General features: G+C 42.4%; 1 protein-coding gene across 1 annotated transcript in view; it reads right to left on the minus strand.

Moving 5' to 3' along the window:
* Positions 1-25621, minus strand: part of col7a1 (collagen, type VII, alpha 1) — a 519627-nt gene that overhangs the window by 359489 nt on the left and 134517 nt on the right. Inside the window, exons 12-13 of the mRNA XM_060918496.1 lie at positions 9731-9880; positions 8653-8772 (exon numbers count right to left, since the gene is read on the minus strand). Of these exons, the coding sequence (XP_060774479.1) occupies positions 8653-8772; positions 9731-9880 (270 nt within the window). The remainder of the gene's footprint in view (positions 1-8652; positions 8773-9730; positions 9881-25621) is intronic.

Genomic DNA, 25621 nt, shown 5'->3' on the forward strand with positions numbered 1-25621 from the left:
ACTCAATCTGCTCAAAGGAAGGTCAGTTTTATAGCTTCTCTAAAGAGCTCAACTGTTTTCAGCTGTGCTAACATGATTGTACAAGGGTTTTCTAATCATCCATTAGCCTTCTGAGGCAATGAGCAAACACATTGTACCATTACAACACTGGAGTGATAGTTGCTGGAAATGGGCCTCTATACACCTATGGAGATATTGCACCAAAAACCAGACATTTGCAGCTAGAATAGTCATTTAGCACATTAGCAATGTATAGAGTGGATTTCTGATTAGTTTAAAGTGATCTTCATTGAAAAGAACAGTGCTTTTCTTTCAAAAATAAGGACATTTCAAAGTGACCCCAAACTTTTGAACGGTAGTGTAGATAAGAAAGGAAGAACTACTATACAAAAGCGAAAGGTACACTGTATAAGAGAAAAACTGAAATAATCTCCACTGAAATAATGATAGAAGATTAGTAAAAAAACCCGTTCAAAAAAAATGATCAGAGACTGAACTGGAAAAGGGAAATAACAATAACAGTGAAGCGGAACGCTATAACTGAACATCATGGACAATGCCAGTCACCCTCTGCACACCGTCATCAGCAACCAGAGGAGCCTGTTCAGTGACAGAATGCTCCTTCCCAAGTGCAGGACGAACAGACTCAAAAACTCCTTTGTCCCTCACGCCATCAGACTGTACAACTCCTCTCTGGGGGGGGGGGGGAGGGAGGGGTAACAGGAGGACAGAGGACGGGAAGGGAAGGAGCAGTAGTCTAGCCTGACAAAAAGCAATACTGGATAATGTGCAATACCTCTCCTGCTGGACTTTTTTTTTTTCATATTTTATCTTTTATATTTGCATATGTAAATATTTAATTTATCTAGAAGTTTTCTCTATTTTCTGTTTATCCTGTAATGATGCTACTGGAATTTTAATTCCCCTGTGGGAACCCTCCCAAAGGGATCAATAAAGTTTTATCTAATCTAATCTAATCTAAAGATATGTAAGGAATGGGGGCAAAGTGGAGAAAATAAGAGACAGTAATGAAAGGAAAAAAAAAGTCAGGAGATGCTTTTTGAGGGGGCAAGTTAGATCGGATACGACAGTTTAACACACAAACCACATACACGCGATGTGAGTGGTACGATGGCAGCCAGATGGCTTCACTCATCTCTACAGCGGGGGATAGGCTCTGAACTCTCCAGACGTTATATAGAGCTCAGTGGAGAAAACACGTGAATGTTTGTCCTTTGATGAATCAAATGTTTGTCCATGTATACCGTACAACTCACACAAATGTCCAAAGTGCTGCTTTGTTTACGTGTTGACTCAGGGTTGAGGAGACCTTCCTGAGTTCCTGAGTAGGAAATTCTGAATTAAGTCGTTTCTTTGGGTTATCTCCCTAGTCGGAGTTCAGGAACCATGAGTTATAACCTCTAGTCAAATGCAGCATTAAACTGGAGGATAAATGACCACAGATATTTATTCGTGAGTGAGTAATACAGGGATGTAAACTTACTTACTTAGGCCGCCCTCAGGCGAGCCTCCTGTCTCCCACGCCAGTCACATTTTTCCATCATTAACGTGGCAAGCTCATTCAGGGTGGCAACCCCGGCATCAGATTTAAGGATGTCAATAAACGTTTTAATGGGCCGCCCCTGGTTTCTCCTCCCATGGGTGGGTTCCCACAGGAGGACTTTGCTGGTAACAAGCTCTTCATGCCGTTGGCAGTGACCTGCCACGCCCATTCTTCTACTAGCAATTACATTGCTTAGACGTGGCAGATCACCATATAGAATGGCATTTGATCATGCCAATTTACATTGAGCACTGTAGGCAACATTCTGGTATATGTTCCATCCAAGGATTTCTCGAGATGTTTTGTCAAAGTCCAACATTCCGAACCATAAAGGAGAACTGTCTCAACTGTTGCTTTAAAGAAGGAAAGCTTTAACTCTCTGGAAAGACTGGAGGTCCACACTGTTTTCATCTTGTTCATTGCATTCCATGCTAGTGCTTTTCTAACTTTTATGTCTTGCTCAGAAGATTTTACCCATGCCCCAAGATATTTGAAGTCATCCACTTCCTTAAGTTGTTGTCCCTCTCTTGTCTTAAGAGGAAGGGTTGGCCAGGGGATGTTCGTTGTTATTACTTCAGTCTTTTTGGCATTTAGGTGTAGACCAACTTTGTTACATTCTGACTCTACATTTAGCAGTAGTTTTTGTGCTTCCTCTAGCGTGTTGGAGAGTAGACAGATGTCGTCCGCAAAGTCAAGATCCGTTAAGGTAATTGCATGGTGTCTACTGGAGCGTCTGGGTGTGATGGTAAAACCCAGATCTTCACTATGGTAATCAATAGCTTGTCGCAGGGCGAAATCTAAGACGATAACAAAAAGGTATGGTGCAAGGGTGTCTCCCTGTAGCACTCCAGCTTTTATTTCAAATTCTTCTGTTATTCCATCTGGAGAAAGTACTCTTGCTCTAGTATTAGTGTACATTTCCTGAATCGCGTTTAGAAGGCGCGTTGGGATGCTGTAGGCTTGAAGGATTTTCATCATTTTCCCTCTGTGTATACCGTCAAATGCTTTTTTGAAATCTATAAAGCACATCACAGCCGAGAGATTGTTGTTCTTTGTTTCCTCCATAATCCGACGCAGCGGGAAAATCTGATAGAGTGTGGATCGACATTGTCTAAATCCATTTTGGTTTGGTCTTAGACAGGGCCGTAACTACCATTGAGGACACTGAGGTCATGTCCTCGGCATTTTTTTCCCACTGTATTTTTTTTTTTCACTCAGAAATGTGAAATTAATATATGATGAAAATCGTTCTGACTTTGATCGGTGGAAAATTCTAAATTCAGCTTGCATCCCCCTGTTCTCATTTGTTTGTCTAAAAATAAAGTCCACATAATCATTTTTAAACGAAGCTGAAATATCCGACATTGGAAACATTTCATATTAGGCAGCCTCGCGATAGTCAGCTAAGCGCCACGGCATATACAAGAGTTGAGAAGTGTTCTCATCAAGGTCCGACTCCGCAGCCAGGCAGTTTGTCAATTAGTCGTGGAATCTGAAAATTGACATAAGATGAAGAAGTCTACTACACTAAAACAAACCAAACTCAGCTCTGGAAAGTCAACAAGTGAGAGAAAAAGAAAGAGGGAAGAAGGTGAGTTAATTTTGCCGGTCACTGACAGTTATGTGCCGGAATGCTTATGATCATTAACAGTGCAATTTTAATTAGCATTTCAAGCAACAACAGTCGAAGCCACTTAGCTAGATAGGATTTTCGTTTTCCAGGCGGCACAAACTCTTTTATTCTCTCTCTCGTCTCGATTTGATTTGGTGCGTTTCAGATCAGAAAAGGCTGGACAGTCGTGACCTGTTGTTTATGAAGTTATTGGGTGCTGACGAGACTTGAGCTATTTTGCTAACTTACCAGACTATAGGCTAACGTGAACACAAGACACTATTGTTTTGATCATTGGTTGTATTTTCGAACGGAAATGAAAACGGGTAGCAAACTTATTATGTTCACATTTTATTTACAACATGATGTGCCACCTCTGACTGCTTTCTGTCAATCATGAGCAGCCCAGCCGCGTTCACAGCTCCTCCTCCGATCACCAGCTGAGATGAGCCTCCTCTCGGGAAGTCTTGTCCCGCCCCTCTTATTGACTCCCATCTCCAGTGAGGCTCAGTCTCCGAATGGAGCGTTTTAGTCGGTTTTATCCAATAACCGTCTAGTATTTTGCTATTGAAAAGGGCAGATATTTTTTAAAAAGCAACTGAAGTCTAGGGGCAGCACGGTGGTGTAGTGGTTAGCGCTGTCGCCTCACAGCAAGAAGGTCCTGGGTTCGAGCCCCGTGACCGGCGAGGGCCTTTCTGTGCGGAGTTTGCATGTTCTCCCCGTTTCTGCGTGGGTTTCCTCCGGGTGCTCCGGTTTCCCCCACAGTCCAAAGACATGCAGGTTAGGTTAACTGGTGACTCTAAATTGACCGTAGGTGTGAATGGTTGTCTATGTGTCAGCCCTGTGATGACCTGGTGACTTGTCCAGGGTGTACCCCGCCTTTCGCCCGTAGTCAGCTGGGATAGGCTCCAGCTTGCCTGCGACCCTGTAGAAGGATAAAGCGGCTAGAGATGATGAGAATGAGATGAAGTCTATTCAGGCTCGGCTAGATTGCATTGTCACTCACTCATGCACGCACACACACAAAATACTTTTGTGATCGTGCAGTTTTGAAATTGTTAAAATAAACATGTTCACCTACATGTTCATCTTGTTGGGCTTGTGATTTTGACTCGTTTCCAAAATGTATGAAAAGCCACCATATTAGGACATTTTTTTTTTGGCAAATAAGATGTATCGCAATGTTTGACCTCGGTATTTGAAAAATCCTGGTTACGGCCCTGGTCTTAGATGTATATCTAGCTTGTCCCTGATTCGGTTCAGTATCATCCTGTTCATGACTTTTGTGATGACACACGTTAAGCTGATGCCACGATAATTATCAGTCATAGAGAGATTTCCTGACTTGGGAATAGGTTGTATGTGCGAGAGTGACCACTGTTCTGGTCTGTTCCCTTCAATTAGTACCTTATTACAGAAACCAAGAATGTAGTTATCAAGATCACAATGCTTGAGCACTTCCATTGGAATACCATCTGGACCAGCACTTTTATTATTCTTCAATGCTCTTTTCACTTTTAAGAACTCTTCGTGTGTGAAGGGTCCATCATCTATATTCAGATCACTAAAAACTATTGGAATTCTTTCATCTCCATTTTCATTGCCAACTGCTGGGGGTTTTCCAAGAAGATTTGTGAAGTGGTTGTACCATGCTGTTGTTCTTTCTTCTGCATTGGCACCTTTTAACTGACTCTCTTTCAGGCCCGGCGCCATGGGGGGGGCGAAAGGGGGCGTCGCCCCCTTGTGGCTACAGCCCCGCCCCCTCAACGGAGACTCAGATCACTTAATTGTTTTCTTATGAAAATATAATGTATTATAGATGTATTAATAATTTGCATTTTCAAATACGAAATATTAAGTGGTTGCGCATTGCACAAAAATACATTTCACATAAATCACTACTAAAACTGGCACGGTAGAACAAATCTGATTGGTTGTTATGATTCTTACGTTGCAATCGTAGAATTCAACTGTATTAAGGTAGGATCATTTCAAAAAGCCTGAATTTAATATTAACCCTGTTTTAGACATATGTATCAATCCTAACTACTGGGGACTAGTTATTGTGGGTGTATGTGTGAAATGCTGACACAGTCGCGCACACAGACCTGTGATAAGGACAAGGGTCGTGCGTGCGGGCGGGGGTTTTACATGTACACTTACAAGTGCACTGTCTCTGCAATATCCTGCAATATGCAGTCAGTTTACGGGAGTACCGTATTTTCTGGACTATAAGCCGCTACTTTTTTCCTAGGTTTTGAACCATGCGGCTTATACAAAGGTGCGGCTATTCTGTGGATTTTTCTTCCACTGCTAGGGGCACTCTAACCGGAAGTAGAATCAAAAATAAGATCGACGAAAAATCAATGCAAAGAAGAATTAGCAGATCTTTAGCAGATAGAACACGCACGACAAATTACTAACTGGTACGGTAATTATTTTCAAATCCTCGCCCCTTCATCATGGAAACCACACGAAGAAGTTCGTATGATGCAAGTTTTAAGTTGAAGGCCATCGAGTTTGCTAGCCAGGAAGGAAACCGCGCTGCTGCACGCAAGCTTAGCGTCAATGAATCTATGGTGAGACGTTGGAGGCGGCAGCAGGAAGAGCTCATGCAATGCCAAAAGTCGAGAAAAGCTTTCAGAGGACATAAAAGCAGGTGGCCTGAACTTGAAAATGTCCTGGAGGACTGGGTGAACACACAGAGAGCAGGTGGCCAAGGTGTATCCACTATACAGATCCGACTGAAAGCCGAAATAATCGCCCGCGAAATGAATATTGAAGATTTCAAAGCTGGGCCGTCATGGTGTTTCAGATTTATGAGACGTAAAAACCTGTCCATTAGGGCACGGACCACTCTCTGTCAGCAACTCCCCCCTGACTATCAGGAAAAAATTGAAAACTTCCACAAATTCGTTGAAACAAAGATACAAGAAAACTCCATCAGACCAGACGACATCATAAATATGGATGAAGTCCCTTTGACGTTTGATCTGCCACTGACCAAGACTGTTAACAAGACAGGTGCATCATCCGTGTTGTTGAAAACAACAGGCTACGAGAAGACGCACTTCACCTGCGTTCTGGCATGCACGGCATCCGGACAAAAACTTCCACCAATGGTGATTTTTAAGCGCATAACTATGCCGAAAGAACAACTCCCGAAAGGCATAGTGGTCAAAGTTAACACCAAAGGGTGGATGATGGAAGGCCTAATGAATGAATGGTTAACGGAGTGCTACGGTAAGCGCCCGGGAGGATGTTTTCACCAGAAAAAAAGCACTGCTTGTTTTGGATAGCATGAGGGTCCACATCACAGATTCTGTGAAAGCAGCGATCAAGAAAACAAACTCCATTCCAGCTGTGATTCCTGGAGGTACAACAAAGTATTTGCAGCCACTTGACATCAGTGTGAATCGGGCATTTAAAGCTGCACTCCGGGTTGAGTGGGAGACTTGGATGACAAGTGGTGAGAAGTCTTTCACAAAAACTGGCCGCATGCGAAAAGCATCCTTTTCTGATGTCTGTCAGTGGATCCTAACAGCGTGGACTGCTGTGAAAGAATCCACCATCACCAACGGGTTCCGAAAGGCTGGACTGCTACGCGAAGAGAGCGGCGCACCTTCAGAGCTAACTTCACCGGAGGATGACAGTGACACGGAGAGCGAGACTGATGGAGACAGATGTGACGAAGCGCTTCTGAGGCTGTTCAACTCCGACACTGAAGAAGACGACTTCATGGGTTTCAGCGAAGATGATTAAAGTGACTTGTGGTTTCAAACACAGGAGAAATGAAGGTAAATAAATACCGGTTATTTTCTCTTGGTTCTGTTCCGTTTTAATCAGCAAAGTTGCTGCCGTGTTAAAAGGCACTGTTCGGAAAGAATCTGTTCAGGTACATACATGTACATTTACAGTACAAAATCGTTCTGTACATGCAGTAAATATCTAATTTTTCAACATAGATATCTGCGGCTTATAGCCCGGTGCGGCTTGTATATCTTTTTTTTTATTAAATAGAGCGGATGCGGCTTATATACAGGTGCGCTCTATAGTCCAGAAAATACGGTAGTCTTTCCCCCACCGAATTAAACGAATTCAATCACAATATTATGAATCCATTTTCTTTCTTTGTAGGCTAAGTTTATCTCCGTTTATGTTGGTGTATGTGTTCATATATGGTCCGCTTTGTGCGCAAATAGCGTAAGAATACGTGTCGTTGACGTCACCCCCCATGCAGCGGGGGTGAAAATTCGTCACTTCAGAGTGTTTTGTCCCCTACACGCCTAAACTGGGATCGCGGATTAAGTGGTTAGCGTTGACTCGGTGCGAGTCAGGAAGGCTATTACTGGTGCAGCCGCGGGGTCTGTTGATTTTTTTAAATTATGATTTTGGCCGCCGAGCCAAGTGCCTTAGACTTGCATTGACGTTTTGTTTTCATGCCGCGGAGCTATTTGTATGTATTTTAAATGTAAAGGACTTGCCTGTAGGTTTGTGTGTGTTGTTTTATGTTTGGCATCTTTCCGGTTGTAACGCGTGTCTGTGAGAAAATTGGAGGGGAGGGTTAACAGGTGGGCACGGGTGTTGATAAAGCGCAACTGCCCTGGTAATATGCCACATGATTTTCCCGGACTAAAGCAACCTTCGGGGCCGTGGTTTTGTGGTTGGCGCAGTTAATTGTTTGAAACACGTTGTCAGACCGCCATCACTACTACACACTATATGAAAAAATATTTGCCCCCTTGCGATTTCTAATTGCCCCCTTAGTAAACTGTTCCTGGCGCCGGGCCTGCTCTCTTTGCTCTTCTTGCGCCCTGTCATTTCATTTATTACCTTCCATGCTTCTCCATACTTTGCATCGTAGTGGCATTGTTCGACTCTTCTTGACATTTCTTCCAATTCCAGCTGTTTTATGTGGTCATACGTGTTAAATAATGCTCTTTTTGCATCATCGAATCTCTCTCTACTTTCATCATTCTCGTCATCCAAGTGTTTACTTGCTTCGATTAACTCTTGCCTTGCTTTCACTACCTCTGGGTGAGTTGACCTTGGTGATCTCCTCTTCTTTGCTTTTTCTGGGACACACGGCTCCATTGCTACTTGATTAGCTTTCATAAATCGATCATAACATTCTGTGATGTCTTCCTTATCGAACAGATTTTGAAATCTGTTACAGACTTCTACTGCGTAATTTCTTTGTAACTCGGAATTCGATGCAAAGGCACCCCAATCGTATCTTACTTGTCGTTTGGATTTCGATACTCTTAAGCTTAGTTTTATTTTTGCAATCACTACTTTGTGATCTGAGCAAACTGACTTAAATGAGCTGGAAGCTTCAGAGTTGTGAATCGAGTTCCTCCATTTTCTACGAACCAGAATGTAATCCAGCTGCCGTGTTGCCCCTGATGTAAACTGCCGGTGAAGAAATCATGTGCATATGTGTGTGTGTGTGTGTGTGTGTGTGTGTGTGACTCACTCGCTCCTTCTTTCCTCCACTCCAGTCGATAGCCCTTAGCTGCTGCGATGAAGTTCCAGGTCAGCAGGATGCTGGAGGGTCCTGTTGTAACAGCCCTCAAAACCTGCTGCTCTACTCGCTCTGAAGTCCAAACACAGCACCACAAATATTTTAGTCTTTTTTATCCTCGGTTTCAGACACACATCAGCACGCATCCCGTCTGTGACTCAGATGTTTAATAATGATTCAGACTCTGAATCAAAAAGGACACTTGGGTATGCGTGAGAATGTGGAATGATGCACAAAACCCATGGTTCAGTTGGGGCTAATACGGTTTTGATACAACATGGCGAAGCGGAAACATGATTTCTGATTCGGCCTTTTATCTTAAAAAAACCACACACACACATACAAATGTTTTCTTCACATGAACGAAAACCACAAGTAAAATCACTGCTTGTTATTCTAAAGCACACACAAAAAAAAAGAATAAGCTTGTTGACACTAAAGATGAGATGATGATCGTTCAGATAATCAAGATAAGGCTTTTTTTCTTTTAAGTTCAATTTCTCAAACGTTGCAGTGAAGCTAATGAGACTCAGGATCCACTAATTAGGACGCAATGATCTCATCTCGTTATCTCTAGCCGCTTTATCCTGTTCTACAGGGTCGCAGGCAAGCTGGAGCCTATCCCAGCTGACTACGGGCGAAAGGCGGGGTACACCCTGGACAAGTCGCCAGGTCATCACAGGACTGACACATAGACACACAACCATTCACACTCACATTCACACCTACGGTCAATTTAGAGTCACCAGTTAACCTAACCTGCATGTCTTTGGACTGTGGGGGAAACCGGAGCACCCGGAGGAAACCCACACGGACACGGGGAGAACATGCAAACTCCACACAGAAAGGCCCTCGCCGGCCACTGGGCTCGAACCTGGACCTTCTTGCTGTGAGGCGACAGTGCTAACCACTACAGTACACCACCGTGCCGCCCCGGACACAATGATGCATTACCCAAGTATCTGGTTCTATAAAGACTCCCATATGTGTGTGAGAGAGAGAGAGCGCACGAGTGAGTGAGTGAGTGTACCTATCTTAAAGCGTGCATTTGCTGCTGGTCCTTCCGTTTCTCCATTATACAGAGCAATAACAGTGACGATGTACTCCGTGTCTGGTTGCAGGTTCACCAGTGTGTGAGCTTCACTGTCACCGCTCACCTCTACAGTCTCTACATCACGTCCTGCAACACACACAAAGAGAGAGAGAGAGAGAACAAAAGAATGAAAGAGAATGAGAGTGAGTGAGAGAAAGAAAGAACAGGAAATGCAGAAAAAAAAGAAGTAATACTCCAACATTGTTCAACCTTTTCTCTTTTCTATTGAGAAACTGCCCTCAGACATTAGGGATGTAACCAAATATGAAAATATTATCCGGATTTGAACAGCATCCCAAACAGTACATGAGTACAGTACATGGGGAAGCCATGGCCTACCGGTTAGAGAAGCAGCTTTGGGACTGAAAGGTTGCTGGATCAATTCCCTGGACCAGAAGGAATGGCTGAAGTTCCCTTGAGCAAGGCACCGAACCCCCAACTGCTCCCCAGGCTGCTCTGGGTACGTTGTATGTTGCTCTGGATAACAGTGTCTGCTACTGTAAATGCCTGTTAGTCGTGTTTTTTTTTCTCTTTTCTTTTTTTTTATTATTATAATAAACCTAGGGTAGCCAACTTTGGAGAAACCAGCAAGAATACGCTAAATTTTTTAAGTATCGAATCAAAAAAAAAAAAACCTCACCCCTCTCTTCAAAACCACAGAGCAGCCTAGTGAGCAGTTAGCAGTTATAGGTAGACGGCCTTTCAGATTTTTCAAGTGTAGGTCATAAAAAGAATTTTCCCCGACACCCAATTATTTTTGTTTCGTCAACCGAAAGCTACTGAATTCGAATCACAGACTTCCTATTTTATTAGTTTTTTTTTTAAATAGAATAAGTAATGAATTTATATCTCCACGTGGCCCTAAATTCTCCGCTATTTTTTCCTGCTTCACCATAACTCAATTCAAGATACTACGTCATGCATCACATCACGTGGTGGGCTTTCCCCGTTCGTGCAAGGCATTGTGGGATACAAATTTGAAACAGGAGAGAAAAATGGAGGACGTGAGTGTGCGAATGAAACGTGAAAGACCGACTAAAGTAATGGAAAGAAAGCGAGAAGAAAAGACGTTATGTTATATACGAAGGAAAGGAAATGCAGGACCAAACTAATAAATATCGGCGCTCAGTGAGCACCTCGGTGTGATCAGCTGTTCGTTTAGCGACACAATGATGGAACTGTCAGTGCACGCTCAAAGGTAAACCTGCGCATGCGCACACACACGGACTTCCTCTGTCTGCTTGACTGCATGAAGCGAGCGATTTCATGCACATTATTTGCTTTAATCCCCTCAAATTAAATAACTTCCCAGCCACAGAATGGCCTGATATTTTGTGAGATGTTACAGAAATAAACATCTATCACAATGACCACATTTCAGACGGAACTAAATTTCACCGATTTTCTGAAATCGAAAGGCCGTCTAGCTTTAAGTGCCTTGCTGTCTTTTTATACCCCCAATATATAATGCAGTGGTTTATAGCTATCGCTCTGTCCGTCTGTCCGTCCGTCTGTGAACATTTAAGTTTTTGGAGCATAACTCAAAAACTATTACGAATTTTTTTCACGAAACCTCACAGTTATGTTAAGTGACTGGAAGAGTTGTGGCGTTTGACATTTTGGGATTTCCGTGATTTTTATTTTTTCCGTATTTCCATGGCAACCAATTCAACTTGGGAAAATTTGGAGTGGGGTTTCATATGGAGGCCTGGGGGGGGGGATACATCATCTCCTGATGACTCTTGTTTCCTTTACTAGCTATATTTAGCCCTTACATACAACCTTTTTTTTTATTCTAGTATTTGTTTATGGGTATTTAATATTTAAGGATTTGTATAGTTCATTTCTATTACTGTAACTATAGAACAACTACAGAACATTTCTATTGCTGTTTACATTCTATTCTACCATTACATCCTACTGAACCACTTCCATGACACATACTGCCGAGAATCTGTGACCATCTCATAATCGGCTTTTGTGAGGGTTTTATTTATTATTACGACTATGTTTATTATTTTTTTCTTCTTGCATTTGTGTGTGTCATACAGTATAAGAGTCATTCTATAATTAGGGGTACATCTCAAGTCCATGTGCTGTATTTGTCAATTTCACTAACTATTAACTTCAGCCAATGATCTTTTTTACATTAGCACACATTTCTCTTTTATATAATATAAAAAGTCAACAAATTACATCATTTTACTCTGCAAAAATGCATATATAATACTGGAATTTGGTGTTTTTATGCTGTCCGATTTTCCAAATGTCAGGTTTGGTCTTCATATTTACACTTTAAAAAAAAGTGTTTGTTTAAAATTTTTACAAATATTTATTCATGGTAATTATTATAATATGACAAAAGTGTTTAAAAGCCTAAAATGCTTTATATTATAAATTAAATGAAGAATTTTGTGTGCGTCCGAGAAACTTATGTCAACTGTGTTACCCACTGAACACCCCCCCCCCCAATAAATCGGCAAATGGTTTGGTCCTAAGTCATGTGACCAACATCATGTGATGTCATATCCTCTTTGGTGGGAAATTTGAAGACCGTGTGGTAAGTTTTGAGTTCACCTCTTCAATATTTTCATCAGTACTGTTGTATAGTCCTAGAGAGGGTTAATTGTCTGTCAACTGTGTTGTCAACATATTCATATAAACCTGATTTAGAAATTGTATTTACAAAGTATACAGCTAAAGATAATAAAAATATGAATTGATTAAGGTCTTGTAGTGAAAGCTCTGAGGTCTGCAGTTAGCACAACACTCTAAAAATGGCCGAAATGTCAACTGTGTTACCCATCAGCTATGACACAGTTGAGGAGGAGTATGTTTTTGTCACTTAATCTTCATATTGACAGACAAACAAACAGAATGATTTAATATGTTCAATTTGTTAAATAAGCTACGGTTCTCTGAAATTGTTTCTAAATGTTGTTTTAACAGTTCACCTGAATTCATCAGCTTATTTGTAGTTAAATTTAAAACAATAAAAAGCTCTTTTTATCCTAAAAAGTGTCCTCTTGTTCTTCTGCCCTGTCAACTGTGTTACTCCCGTCAATTGTGTTACATTGCCTGTCAACTGTGTTGCAAGTGTTTTTTGTGCTATAAATCTCTTATGTGTTTGATGAACTGTAAAATAAAAGATTGGGGATTATCTCTGGATAGGGAAGTCTTGTATAAGGAGGGAGAACAACTCTAAATTCGACGTAACAAGGATTTATGTTGAAAAAAGTGTCATTCTGCATCACAGTGAACCACAAAATCCTATTTATGAAGCTCAAAATTCATATTTTCCATAACAGTTGTACAGATTAATTAAAAACATCTTGTTAATGGACTTAAGCACTTTCAAACAAATGTGTTTTCAAATGTGTAGTATTTTTATATATGTTTAAGATGACATAACATTTGTCTGTAACACGGTTGACAAAATAAACAATCAAATGTTTATTTTCATTAAAATATTTTAAAAGTAATTTAAGATTAAGCTTGGCAATTAATTTGTTTAGGAACTTGAGCGTATATACCATGGAAACATATAGGTTATTTATTGAAAAAGAATACTGATATTTTGAGATTTTGCTTTACATGAAATGTACCCCTAATTATAGAATGACTCATAAGCTACTGGATGCCTTAATTTCCTTTGGGATGAATAAAGTATGTATGTATGTATGTATGTATGTATGTATCTATCTATCTATCTATCTATCTATCTATCTATCTATCTATCTATCTATCCTCCAAATCTTATGAACGCGCACTGTCTGACTACTGCCTGACTCAGAGAACGAGTCCATTAGAGAGAGTGTGTTGCGGAGAGGAGAGTAGCACATTGTCATATCTACCTACTTCATGTCTCATTCACATGTAAGAAAACACCGAACATGATCATAATGAATGTAAACAACAAGCATGGCTATTGTAAATACTCAGCTGTTGACTAACTTGCTAGCTTTAGCAACACGTCTACAACATGCCTGCCTCCCTCGCCTTGTGGAAGACTCCGGTCAGCAGAGTAAGCACAGGTAAGCAGGTTGGTAGGTCACCAAATGACATGATTGGACGTGATTTTAACAGCTCTGCAACTGCCATGATGACGTTTTCTTTCTTTCTGTTGTCTGAGCATTTGATTCATTCACTGCTGTCAGGATGTAAAGAGAACAAGAAGACAGACTCATCTATATCCCTCGCCCTATATACCAATTATATACCAAGTTGCAAGATATTATTTGTCACATTTTTCAAGCTGTGCTGCAGGAAACCAACCCGACCTCTTTACACTGACCTCAGCAGCCCATGGCATAAACCCACCGGACCTTTGGTCCAGGTGAACTAAACATGAACATTTCTCACATTTCTTCGTATCAAAAGGCATATATACATTGCTTAATCAACACATATACCAACTTTCAAGACCGTACCACTCATAGTTTTCAAGTTCTGCTCCGGAAACAAAACCGACCCCTAAGACTAACCTGAGAGACTAAGTCTGAAATTGTTTCCATGGAAACATGAAAAATTACAATTTCTCAAATGTTTTAGTATGAAAAGGCACATCTACATCACCTTGTTAACATGTATACCAAGTTTCAAATCCATATTATGAATAGCTTTGGATATATGCCCCAGAAACGAACATTGTTCTTAGAAACTAAGTCAAAATATATTTATGTAAAAATCTGAAAAATACTTTTTTTTCAAAAATCCAAAATAGCAAAAGACACCAGTTCACATGTTGCTTGATAGGTATACAAAGTTTCATGAAGACATCTTCAGTAGTTTTAAAGATATGACCAGGAAACAAAAATGTGACCGGCCGGACAGATGGAACACGTTTCTATATCCCCCGCCAAACTTCGTTTGGGCAGGGGATAATGATTAAGCACTAGACAGAGACTGTGACTAAAGTCCCAGTAATATGTGCTAGCTGTTACAAACCAGGACGTCTGGTCACTGTACCCTGTAGATCCGAAACAGTACGAGACCAAGAACAACGCTTAGTGAGGAAAAGTTGCGCCCTGAACAAAATTCAAAAACAAAACAAACTGATTGAAAAAAATCCCGTTTTTCATGGATCATTCCAGTTCAGTGATCCAGATCAGCACCAAAAGTCATAGGAACGTAATTCAGCCCAGACGTATTGTTCATGTGAAATTTGTCGATGATTGGTTGAAAACTGAGGGAGAAAAATAGCATCGTGAATAATGTTAAGAGAATAATAACAACAACTAGACTGCATTTCCGCAGAGAAAATGCAGTGTGCTTGCTGAGCTATAGCAGAACAGCTATCATGCTAGCATGCCAACATGCTAACAACTAGCATGCTAACAGTTAACATACTAACATGCTAACAGCATACTAACATGCTAAAATCTAGCATGTTAACATGTTAATGCTAACATGCTAATAGATAACATGCTAACAGCTAGCATTCTAACATGCTAATGATTAACATGCTATTTGTTAAAATTCTAACACTTTAAGGCTAATATGCTGACAGCTATCATGCTAACAGCTAACAGGCTAACATGCTGATGGCTAGTATGTTAACTTTTAGCAAGCTAACACGCTGAGGGTGACATGCTAACATGCTAACAGTTAGCATGCTAACATGCTCAGGCGAACTCGCTAACAGCAAACATGCAAACTCTGCATGCTACCATGCTAATCCTAACATTAACAGCTCTCATGATAACATGCTAATGGTGAACATGCTAACAACTCGTGAGCTAACAGCAGGCATGATATCGTAATGGGTAACATGCTAACAGCTAGCATGGTAACACGTGAATGCTTATATGCTAATTGCTATCGTGTGTGCGTGTAAGTATTCCTAATAAAGTGGCCATTGAGTTGAAGTTGATTTGCTGTCAAAGTCTCAAATGAGCAGATCCTTGCCAAATGCATCATCACCTATGGGGGAAGGGAGGAATGACTCAGTCAAGCTTCCATTGATTAGCGGCAAAATGGAGAAAAAATGGACGGGTGAAAGGCGAGACAAAGACGAGTGCGGGTCAGAACCGATATCATGTGTGTGATGGTGATTTGGCCTGAGGTGCCGTATGAAGTTTGGTGGATGTGTGGTGAAGTGTTACTGAGCAAAACTCCATTCATTTGAATGGGGCCAAAAATCAATGGAAGCCTATGGAGGTAAAAAGAGATGCGTGAAAACCAAGGAAAAGACGAGTGCAGGTCTCAGATGAGGGGATGGATCTGTGCGGAGACTTGGCCTGAGGCATCAAGTGAAGTTTCTTGAAGTTTGGTCACTTGGTTAAAAAAAATTGATGGAGAGTGAAAGTTTTTCTCCTGAAACACCATTCATTTTCAATGGGGCCAAAAATCAATGCAAGCCTATGGAGGAAAAAGGGATGAGCAAAAAGAAAGGAAAAAAATATGAGTGCGGGTCAGAACCGATTGCATGTATGTGTCGGGGGAGTTGACCTGAAGTATCACATGAGGTTTGGTGCATCTGCGATGGAGCGTGTCCGAGTAGGACAATTCGATTCATGAGCCCTATTCATTCTCTATGGGAAAAAAACAAAAGAAAAAACGACAAGAACAAGAGAACGGGCACGTTGATCCAAAAGCTGTATACAAGCACACTACACCACTTCGGGCCAGACGTCTCAGAGTTGGAACGGTGTCTCTATCTCGAACGCCCTAGGAGGAGTAGTGGATCCAAAAAACATGTCGGAATAAGTAAACTTAAGGACAACAATAGTGTGCTTGCCTTTCACAGCAGCCGAGCAAGCGCACTAATAAGAAGAAAGTAGAAAGGTCCTGAGTGAGAGTAACAATTTGCACCAGTGCTGCCAGCACAAATTAAAGAAGAACTGAAGGCAAATTTTTTATAATCAAAATTCTATTTCTCATTTTATTAAATATCGGAATGCATTTCTGATAGCTATTTTGTCGCTGCTATAGCAAGTTATGAGTGTTTGAAATACGCTCTGTAATATATCAGTCCATTTGTCAAAGCAATGGCCGTAAAAGAGATTCATTGAGACCTGTGCGAGACATCGTAGGAAGGAAGTAAAAGCTACAGCAGAAATCAAAGTGACCAACATCTGCCAACGTTGTCAAAAGACGCGCGCGCCCTCTTTTGAATGCTGACGTTGGAGCCCTGCACTCCCGCGGGAGTCCCGCGGGACCCGACGCAAAGCAGTGCGGCGCGGGACAAATTTTGAAAGCTCATTGCGGGCGCAGGCGGGAGGGGGAGTGCACAATGCGGGCACGGGCGGGAGAGGTGATAAGCTGCAGTCCCGCTAACTAAAAACGTGTTTAAAATAAAATTTATAAATTATTAATTTATGTATATCGTATATAATTTGTGCTGGATATTTTATTTGGCATTAATAAAAACATTTTAAGATGCCTAAATTTGCAGATGTGGTCTAATCTCGCGTACGTTTCCGATTCCTTTCCGCTCTTCCGTGTTTGAAATCTCAAATCATGGCAGAAGAGCAGAGCTCCTTTAGTGAAGCTCACAGTGCTTCAAGAAGTAAGTGCTGCTTTAAAAAGAGGCACATTTACTGTTAAAAAGTCAAGAGTATTAGTCCTAAGTATTAAAAAGTATTAACTAGTATTAAAAAGGACTGGGAATCGCACAGATTGTTCAATTTAAAGCTAGAAATAGACTGTGTAATCTGAGGAGCTGGTTGTGGTTGCGCAGCACTTCATATGAGAGGAGAATGAAATCGCGGTTGGAATCATAACGCCACAGACTCAGAAGTGGGAGTGTGAGTGCGCAAAGCGAGATCTGTCAATCAAAGCGAGAGCTGTCAATCATGAGCGCATGCAGCGCTCAACTTGGAATGTGTCAGCAGAATGTCAGAGTCTAAACAATAAACTTACAATAAATGAAGGATCGGTCAGTGGAGAGCTCAGCTAAGCTCAACATGTTTAATTCCCCAAGCCAATGACAAGAACTTTCGTGAGAAATAACGCGAACATCTGCATCATGTGGGATTTGCGGGTGGGAGCGGGACAAAATATGGCAGGCGTGGGCGGGAGCAGGACTGAAAATCATAATTCTTTGCGGGAGCGGGACTGAAAATTCTGTCCCACGCAGACCTCTAGCTGACATAATCAAGCCGGAAGTTTTGTTTGTTTTGATAGCAATCAGGAAAGTTTGAAAAAAGTAGGCAGTAATCGTCATTTAAACTCGTGTTTGTGCAATACTCATTTGGAAAACAGTTTTCAAAATGGTGGCGCTGACACCTGGCTGACACTTCACGTTTCGAAGTCTTGTACAAGTCTTGTTAAGATCACGCGGATAAGCGACGCCTGCCGTGGACCAAACGAACTAAACTCAACATGGCTGAAAACCGAATAGGCCAATAAGTATAATATTTAATTGCAATTAGTGCTAGTATGAGTCACGATATAAGGCTACTAAAACCAAAAATGTAATTGAATAACACGTTAATTAAGAAACAAAGCAAGTTTAAAAATGACTTCAGTTCCCTTTTAAATATAAAAAAAATAACCTCATTCTAAAAAGATCCTATCTTTAAGAACACAAGTTAACCTAATGGTTACCGTGTCTGCCTCTCGACTGGGAGATCATGAGTTCTACTCACAGTCAGGTCATACCAAAGACCATCATATAAACAGAACTAACTGCCATCTGGCAAAGGCGCCGCAATACAGATGTGAGTAGGGAGTCAAACTTTCATGGTTACCAGAGATCAAAGTGACCAACATCTGCCAACGTTGTCAAGAGACGCGCGCACCCTCTTTCGAATGCTGACGAGGACCAGCCCCCCAACTGTAATCCGAGCTATGTAATGGGCAAGAGGCCAAGGGCAAGAGAAACGGAGATCATTGCCGCCTGATGTGCCTTAGCCCATGTTTACATTAGACCGTATCAGCGGATCATCAGATTAACGTTTTTAAAACGATTAGTGTGCACACAGCAACACCAATACACGATTCGCGTGCACACAGCAACACCAATACACGGATACGCTCGGCTCCGCAGGCATCCTGCGCTCCAAATCACTCCGCCCTGAACAGCGAGTGCCCTCTGGAGGGTGTGCACTCCGGCCTTGCGCAGCTCACAGAGCGCGTGAGTGAAGTGAACAAGCAGTGATTCGGGACTGAGCCGCTGTGTGTGTGATCCCAGCGCATATCACTTACCACTTGCAAGTGGAAGGATGGCAAGCCTAAAGACAATCATGACTACACAATGGGCAGTATTTGCATCAGTATTTGCAGTATTTTCATACTTTTATACTCTTTAATGAAAGGTGATACAAGGCGGAAGTCCGCGCCGTTTTTCAGCAGTCGCGTCACATGACCAACGCCAGCGAATCAGGAAGGTGGATGTCACAGTGACGTTGTCCAATGACGACGCCAGCTAGAGCTCAGCACAGCATATCTGCGTATTCTCAATGTTTACACAGCACCGGATCAAACACGATCTGGATTGAATACGTGGACGCTGGCGGATTCCCGTTTCCCGGTGTTTCCAGGCGGTTTAATGTAAACGGACAGTCCATCCGCGAAGAAAACGAGACAGATACGGTCTAATGTAAACTTGGCCTTAAAGGCCTGGTTAGTACTTGAATGGGAGAACCTGTGAAGATCAGGTCCTGGCACAGGAGGGACTTTGACCCTGCCTTTAAAGTAGGCATAAATCTAGAATTTTAAATGGTACTGCATGTGTTACGGTATGTAGTATTGTGTTGCTTAGTGTCAGGATTTTTAGAAAATTCATGATATTGTATCACTGTCCTGTTTACATGCTTTGACATACAGAGCTTCACTAGAATCTGGCAACCCTGGTCATAGAACATTAAACATTTAATATGATCAGGAAGCTTTAACCTGATTGAACGTGCTGTATAGCACGTTCGACTCTGTAGGCTCCGATCACCGTGTGGTCTCTATGAGGGTGTGCCTGAGTCTGAGGGTCCCCAAACACACTCCGAGGGCCTGGCCTGATTGGGAGGCCTTCACAAGAAGCCCCAACCTCCAGGCCAGTTACACAGCAAAGGAGAGAGACCGCTTACACTTGCTGGCCGAGGAGGATGAGCCTCATACAACTTACGGGTGGTTTCTCACCGCAATCAAGGAGGAAGCAAGGAGGTGGGTACCAACGAAGGAGAGAAACAGAGCTTCCCCCAGATCCAAGCACCTGGAGGTCATGAGGGTGCAGGCAAGGGTGGAGGAGGCACATAGGAACTTCGAGAGAGAGGGGACCACAGAGAGCTGGGAGGTGTTGAACGACGCCAAACAACAACTGTTCAGCACCTACGACAGGATCAAAGTGTAGGTACAGTCCCTTTTTGAAACTACATTTCCCATCAGCCCACTTCCGCGTTGACCTGCGTCACGCCAGGGCGGGATCATCACCACGTCCTCTCTGAAGGCATAAGAGAAAGAGGAATGCTCCGCTCTTCCTCTTTCCATCGGGACCAGCGGTCTGCAGACATAAAGAGAAAGCTCGCTCCGCGAGTAAATTTAAAACCACCTCTTTCTTGCAAGATCCACGATTTAGCGCGATTTCTTTCTTACCCTTGGCCAAGGTAAACTCCAGAGTCGCGCGATCTTTAAACTCAACCTGAGTTACAGCCCGTTTATTCGTATTAGAAGTGACGTCACGACTGCTGCCCAAAGCAGTTAATTTATAATTAGGAGTGACCAGAATTCCTCCTGATTGAAGCGCTGTGCACATTATTTTGATCAGAGACTTTCTTGTCATCACGACCATCGCCGGATCAAGAATTCTCTGCTTTCCACAGACGTGCTCCATGGGCCTCTGTGAAACCCAACCTCTCCAAGTACTGCCTTGTGACTCATGTGCTTCACAACGGTGGAAAAACTCCAAAATCTCGGAAAATCTCTCATAATCTTGCGTAGAAGCGAGATACTGGAAGTAAGACTGTCAAAATTTTGGGCATAAATAAAGATCAGTCTTAGGAATTTAGCTTTTATTGAAATAGTGTGAATTTAAACCCAGGTTTATTTGTTACACTGTTAAACATGCAGCGTGTTGATTTATTTTGTTCTATGTTCTCTCAAATTGTTTTAACAGATAGGCTGTGCATGCTTCTCTTTACTACTAACATATTTAATTTCCTTATCACACATTTTGACCTTATCAAGGTTTCAGTGGATTCAGTATTATGAGCTAGTGGATTAGTTACTGGCTAGTCCTTTGTTACTTAGAAAAACGTGGTCACAGGCCTCACAAACACCCGAGCTAAACACACGGCTAATTCTTTGTTCCATTAGCCTCCAGGGCTAATTGTATTTGTCTCAAGGAATCACAAGGCCTCCACCACGTGGAGGGAGCTAAACACGTGCTAATCCTTTTGTTCTACTTAGATAGCATTCCTTTGTCTACTTAGCAACACAAGGCTAATCTAGGCCTACAGTGGCCTCTTACAAACACACATGGAGTTAGCTACAAAGCTAACCCTCTTGTAAGCCACACCCACACAAGGTCCCTCTCTCTCTCTCTCTCTCTCTCACACACACACACACACACACACATATATATATATATATATATATATATATATATATATATATATATATATATACACACACACACACACACACCTCACTGTTTGTATATATTTAATCTGCTATTATTTTTTAATCTTTGTTATAATAAATTCAGGGCGGCACGGTGGTGTAGTGGTTAGCGCTGTCGCCTCACAGCAAGAAGGTCCTGGGTTCGAGCCCCGGGGCCGGCGAGGGCCTTTCTGTGTGGAGTTTGCATGTTCTCCCCGTGTCCGCGTGGGTTTCCTCCGGGTGCTCCGGTTTCCCCCACAGTCCAAAGACATGCAGGTTAGGTTAACTGGTGACTCTAAATTGACCGTAGGTGTGAATGGTTGTCTGTGTCTATGTGTCAGCCCTGTGATGACCTGGCGACTTGTCCAGGGTGTACCCCGCCTTTCGCCCGTAGTCAGCTGGGATAGGCTCCAGCTTGCCTGCGACCCTGTAGAAGGATAAAGCGGCTAGAGATAATGAGATGAGATGAGATGAGATGAGATAATAAATTCATTTATTATTGAAACTGTGTCCTTGTTGTTGTGTCTAACAAAATTCTTTGAAGTCACCCAATCACCCAAAGAATTCAGAAAGGTGCATACAAGTTATGTAATACGGTGAGTGATCATAATAATTTGGAATATACCATAATTTAGCTGTTTGGTAATTTACTATTAAGCACCAGGATTAATGGTATGATTCACTTTGAATGATTCACTACTTTGAATGATTCACTGATTCACTCTGAATGATTCACTTTGAATGATTCACTGAATGATTCACTTCAAACGATTCAAATGAGACTGATTCAATTTAATTATTAACCTTCAAATTTGGGCGGCACGGTGGTGTAGTGGTTAGCGCTGTCGCCTCACAGCAAGAAGGTCCTGGGTTCGAGCCCCGGGGCCGGCGAGGGCCTTTCTGTGTGGAGTTTGTATGTTCTCCCCGTGTCCGTGTGGGTTTCCTCCGGGTGCTCCGGTTTCCCCCACAGTCCAAAGACATGCAGGTTAGGTTAACTGGTGACTCTAAATTGACCGTAGGTGTGAATGGTTGTCTGTGTCTATGTGTCAGCCCTGTGATGACCTGGCGACTTGTCCAGGGTGTACCCCGCCTTTCGCCCGTAGTCAGCTGGGATAGGCTCCAGCTTGCCTGCGACCTTGTTGAAGGATAAAGCGGCTAGAGATGAGATGAGACCTTCAAATTTGGGCGGCACGGTGGTGGAGTGGTTAGCGCTGTCGCCTCACAGCAAGAAGGTCCGGGTTCGAGCCCCATGGCCGGCGAGGGCCTTTCTGTGCGGAGTTTGCATGTTCTCCCCGTGTCCGCGTGGGTTTCCTCCGGGTGCTCCGGTTTCCCCCACAGTCCAAAGACATGCAGGTTAGGTTAACTGGTGACTCTAAATTGAGCGTAGGTGTGAATGTGAGTGTGAATGGTTGTCTGTGTCTATGTGTCAGCCCTGTGATGACCTGGCGACTTGTCCAGGGTGTACCCTGCCTTTCGCCCGTAGTCAGCTGGGATAGGCTCCAGCTTGCCTGCGACCCTGTAGAAGGATAAAGCGGCTAGAGATAATGAGATGAGATGAGATGAACCTTCAAATTTAATATGAGACTGATTTAATGAGATTGATCACTCAATTACCCAAATGCACCTACAAAAGGGAAGGAACTGATGGAGAAAGTGCAGAAAGTGGAGGCTGTGCATGGCGAGCGGCAATACAAGGAGTCATGGAAGGTCATCAACGAGACAAGCAGGTGCAAGAGGTTGAGGGAGGGACAACTCGCAGGCTGCAGTCCAGCGGAGAGAGTGACCTGCTGGTTTACCCACTTCTGGGATCTCCTCGGTACACCCCCGACAATGGCGGGAGACGAAGAAGAGATGCCTGCAGTCCTTGCAAATCTTGAAATTGACAATGGCCCCTTCATAACTACGGAGTTTGCCACGGTGAAGTCCTCTCTGAAGCAGGGGAAAAGCGCTGGGCCGGACGGCATCCTCTAGACGTCCTCAAGAACTGTGATCTTGACAACATCATATTGGAGATCTGCAACCAGGCTCTGATAGAGAACATCAAGCCCAATATATGGTCCCTCTCCAACATCATCCTGGTGCCCAAGTCTAGAGATCTGTCTAAGCCAGACAACTATCGTGGCATTAGCCTGAACTGTGTCATAGCGAAAACGTACAACCACGTGATACTAAACCGGATCTGGGAGGCCACTGACCCCCACCTGAGGAACAACCAGAACGGGTTTGATTACTTCGAGCAGTTAGTCCATTTCACACACTGTGGACAGAGCTACATCTCTCTGCTGGTTCTCTAAAAAATATCCCTTTTTTAAAATATTATACAAGTTTCATTGTACGTTTATTGCACGCATCACTCTTACGGTATATGATTTTTTAAAATACAGATAGCGAACAGTCATTATAAAGAAATGTTACTTTAAAAGAAATATCTCGCAAATAAACAAATTGAGCTAAAAGTCGGTCTTAATGTCTGTCTATATTAAAAAAAAAAAAGCTGCATGTTGAATTTGTTCTTAACGATATAACCACTGAAGTGATGAAAATAGACGGGACTGTTTTATGTCAGGGAGGCCGCCATAACTCCATCGTGCTTGATGTCATTTTCCGTGAGCACAGCGGAGGTGTACAAGCGCATGCTGTACTCGACTATAGTATAATATTATGGTTTAGCGTATTATGGTCTCGTTCAATTTGTTTGCATTTCTGCACAAAAAAATTATGGCAATGCAGGATTAGAAAAGGAATCAAAATAAAGTAGTGGCTAGTTTATTGCCTGTTTATTTAAAAATATATACAACCCCGATTCCAAAAAAGTTGGGACAAAGTACAAATTGTAAATAAAAATGGAATGCAATGATGTGGAAGTTGCAAAATTCCATATTTTATTCAGAATAGAACATAGATGACATATCAAATGTTTAAACTGAGAAAATGTATCATTTAAAGAGAAAAATTAGGTGATTTTAAATTTCATGACAACAACACATCTCAAAAAAGTTGGGACAAGGCCATGTTTCCCACTGTGAGACATCCCCTTTTCTCTTTACAACAGTCTGTAAACGTCTGGGGACTGAGGAGACAAGTTGCTCAAGTTTAGGGATAGGAATGTTAACCCATTCTTGTCTAATGTAGGATTCTAGTTGCTCAACTGTCTTAGGTCTTTTTTGTCGTATCTTCCGTTTTATGATGCGCCAAATGTTTTCTATGGGTGAAAGATCTGGACTGCAGGCTGGCCAGTTCAGTACCCGGACCCTTCTTCTACGCAGCCATGATGCTGTAATTGATGCAGTATGTGGTTTGGCATTGTCATGTTGGAAAATGCAAGGTCTTCCCTGAAAGAGACGTCGTCTGGATGGGAGGATATGTTGTTCTAGAACCTGGATATACCTTTCAGCATTGATGGTGTCTTTCCAGATGTGTAAGCTGCCCATGTCACATGCACTAATGCAACCCCGTACCATCAGAGATGCAGGCTTCTAAACTGAGCGCTGATAACAACTTGGGTCGTCCTTCTCCTCTTTAGTCCGAATGACACGGCGTCCCTGATTTCCATAAAGAACTTCAAATTTTGATTCGTCTGACCACAGAACAGTTTTCCACTTTGCCACAGTCCATTTTAAATGAGCCTTGGCCCAGAGAAGACGTCTGCGCTTCTGGATCAGTTTTAGCTGGCAACGGCGGATGGCACGGTGAATTGTGTTCACAGATAATGTTCTCTGAAAATATTCCTGAGCCCATTTTGTGATTTCCAATACAGAAGCATGCCTGTATGTGATGCAGTGCCGTCTAAGGGCCCGAAGATCACGGGCACCCAGTATGGTTTTTCGGCCTTGACCCTTACGCACAGAGATTCTTCCAGATTCTCTGAATCTTTTGATGATATTATGCACTGTAGATGATGATATGTTAAAACTCTTTGCAATTTTACACTGTCGAACTCCTTTCTGATATTGCTCCACTATTTGTCGGCGCAGAATTAGGGGGATTGGTGATCCTCTTCCCATCTTTACTTCTGAGAGCTGCTGCCACTCCAAGATGCTCTTTTTATACCCAGTCATGTTAATGACCTATTGCCAATTGACCTAATGAGTTGCAATTTGGTCCTCCAGCTGTTCCTTTTTTGTACCTTTAACTTTTCCAGCCTCTTATTGCCCCTGTCCCAACTTTTTTGAGATGTGTTGCTGTCATGAAATTTCAAATGAGCCAATATTTGGCATGAAATTTCAAAATGTCTCACTTTCGACATTTGATATGTTGTCTATGTTCTATTGTGAATACAATATCAGTTTTTGA

The sequence above is a fragment of the Neoarius graeffei genome, chromosome 4 (genome assembly GCF_027579695.1).
Source record: "Neoarius graeffei isolate fNeoGra1 chromosome 4, fNeoGra1.pri, whole genome shotgun sequence".
In the NCBI taxonomy this organism is placed as follows: Eukaryota; Metazoa; Chordata; class Actinopteri; order Siluriformes; family Ariidae; genus Neoarius; species Neoarius graeffei.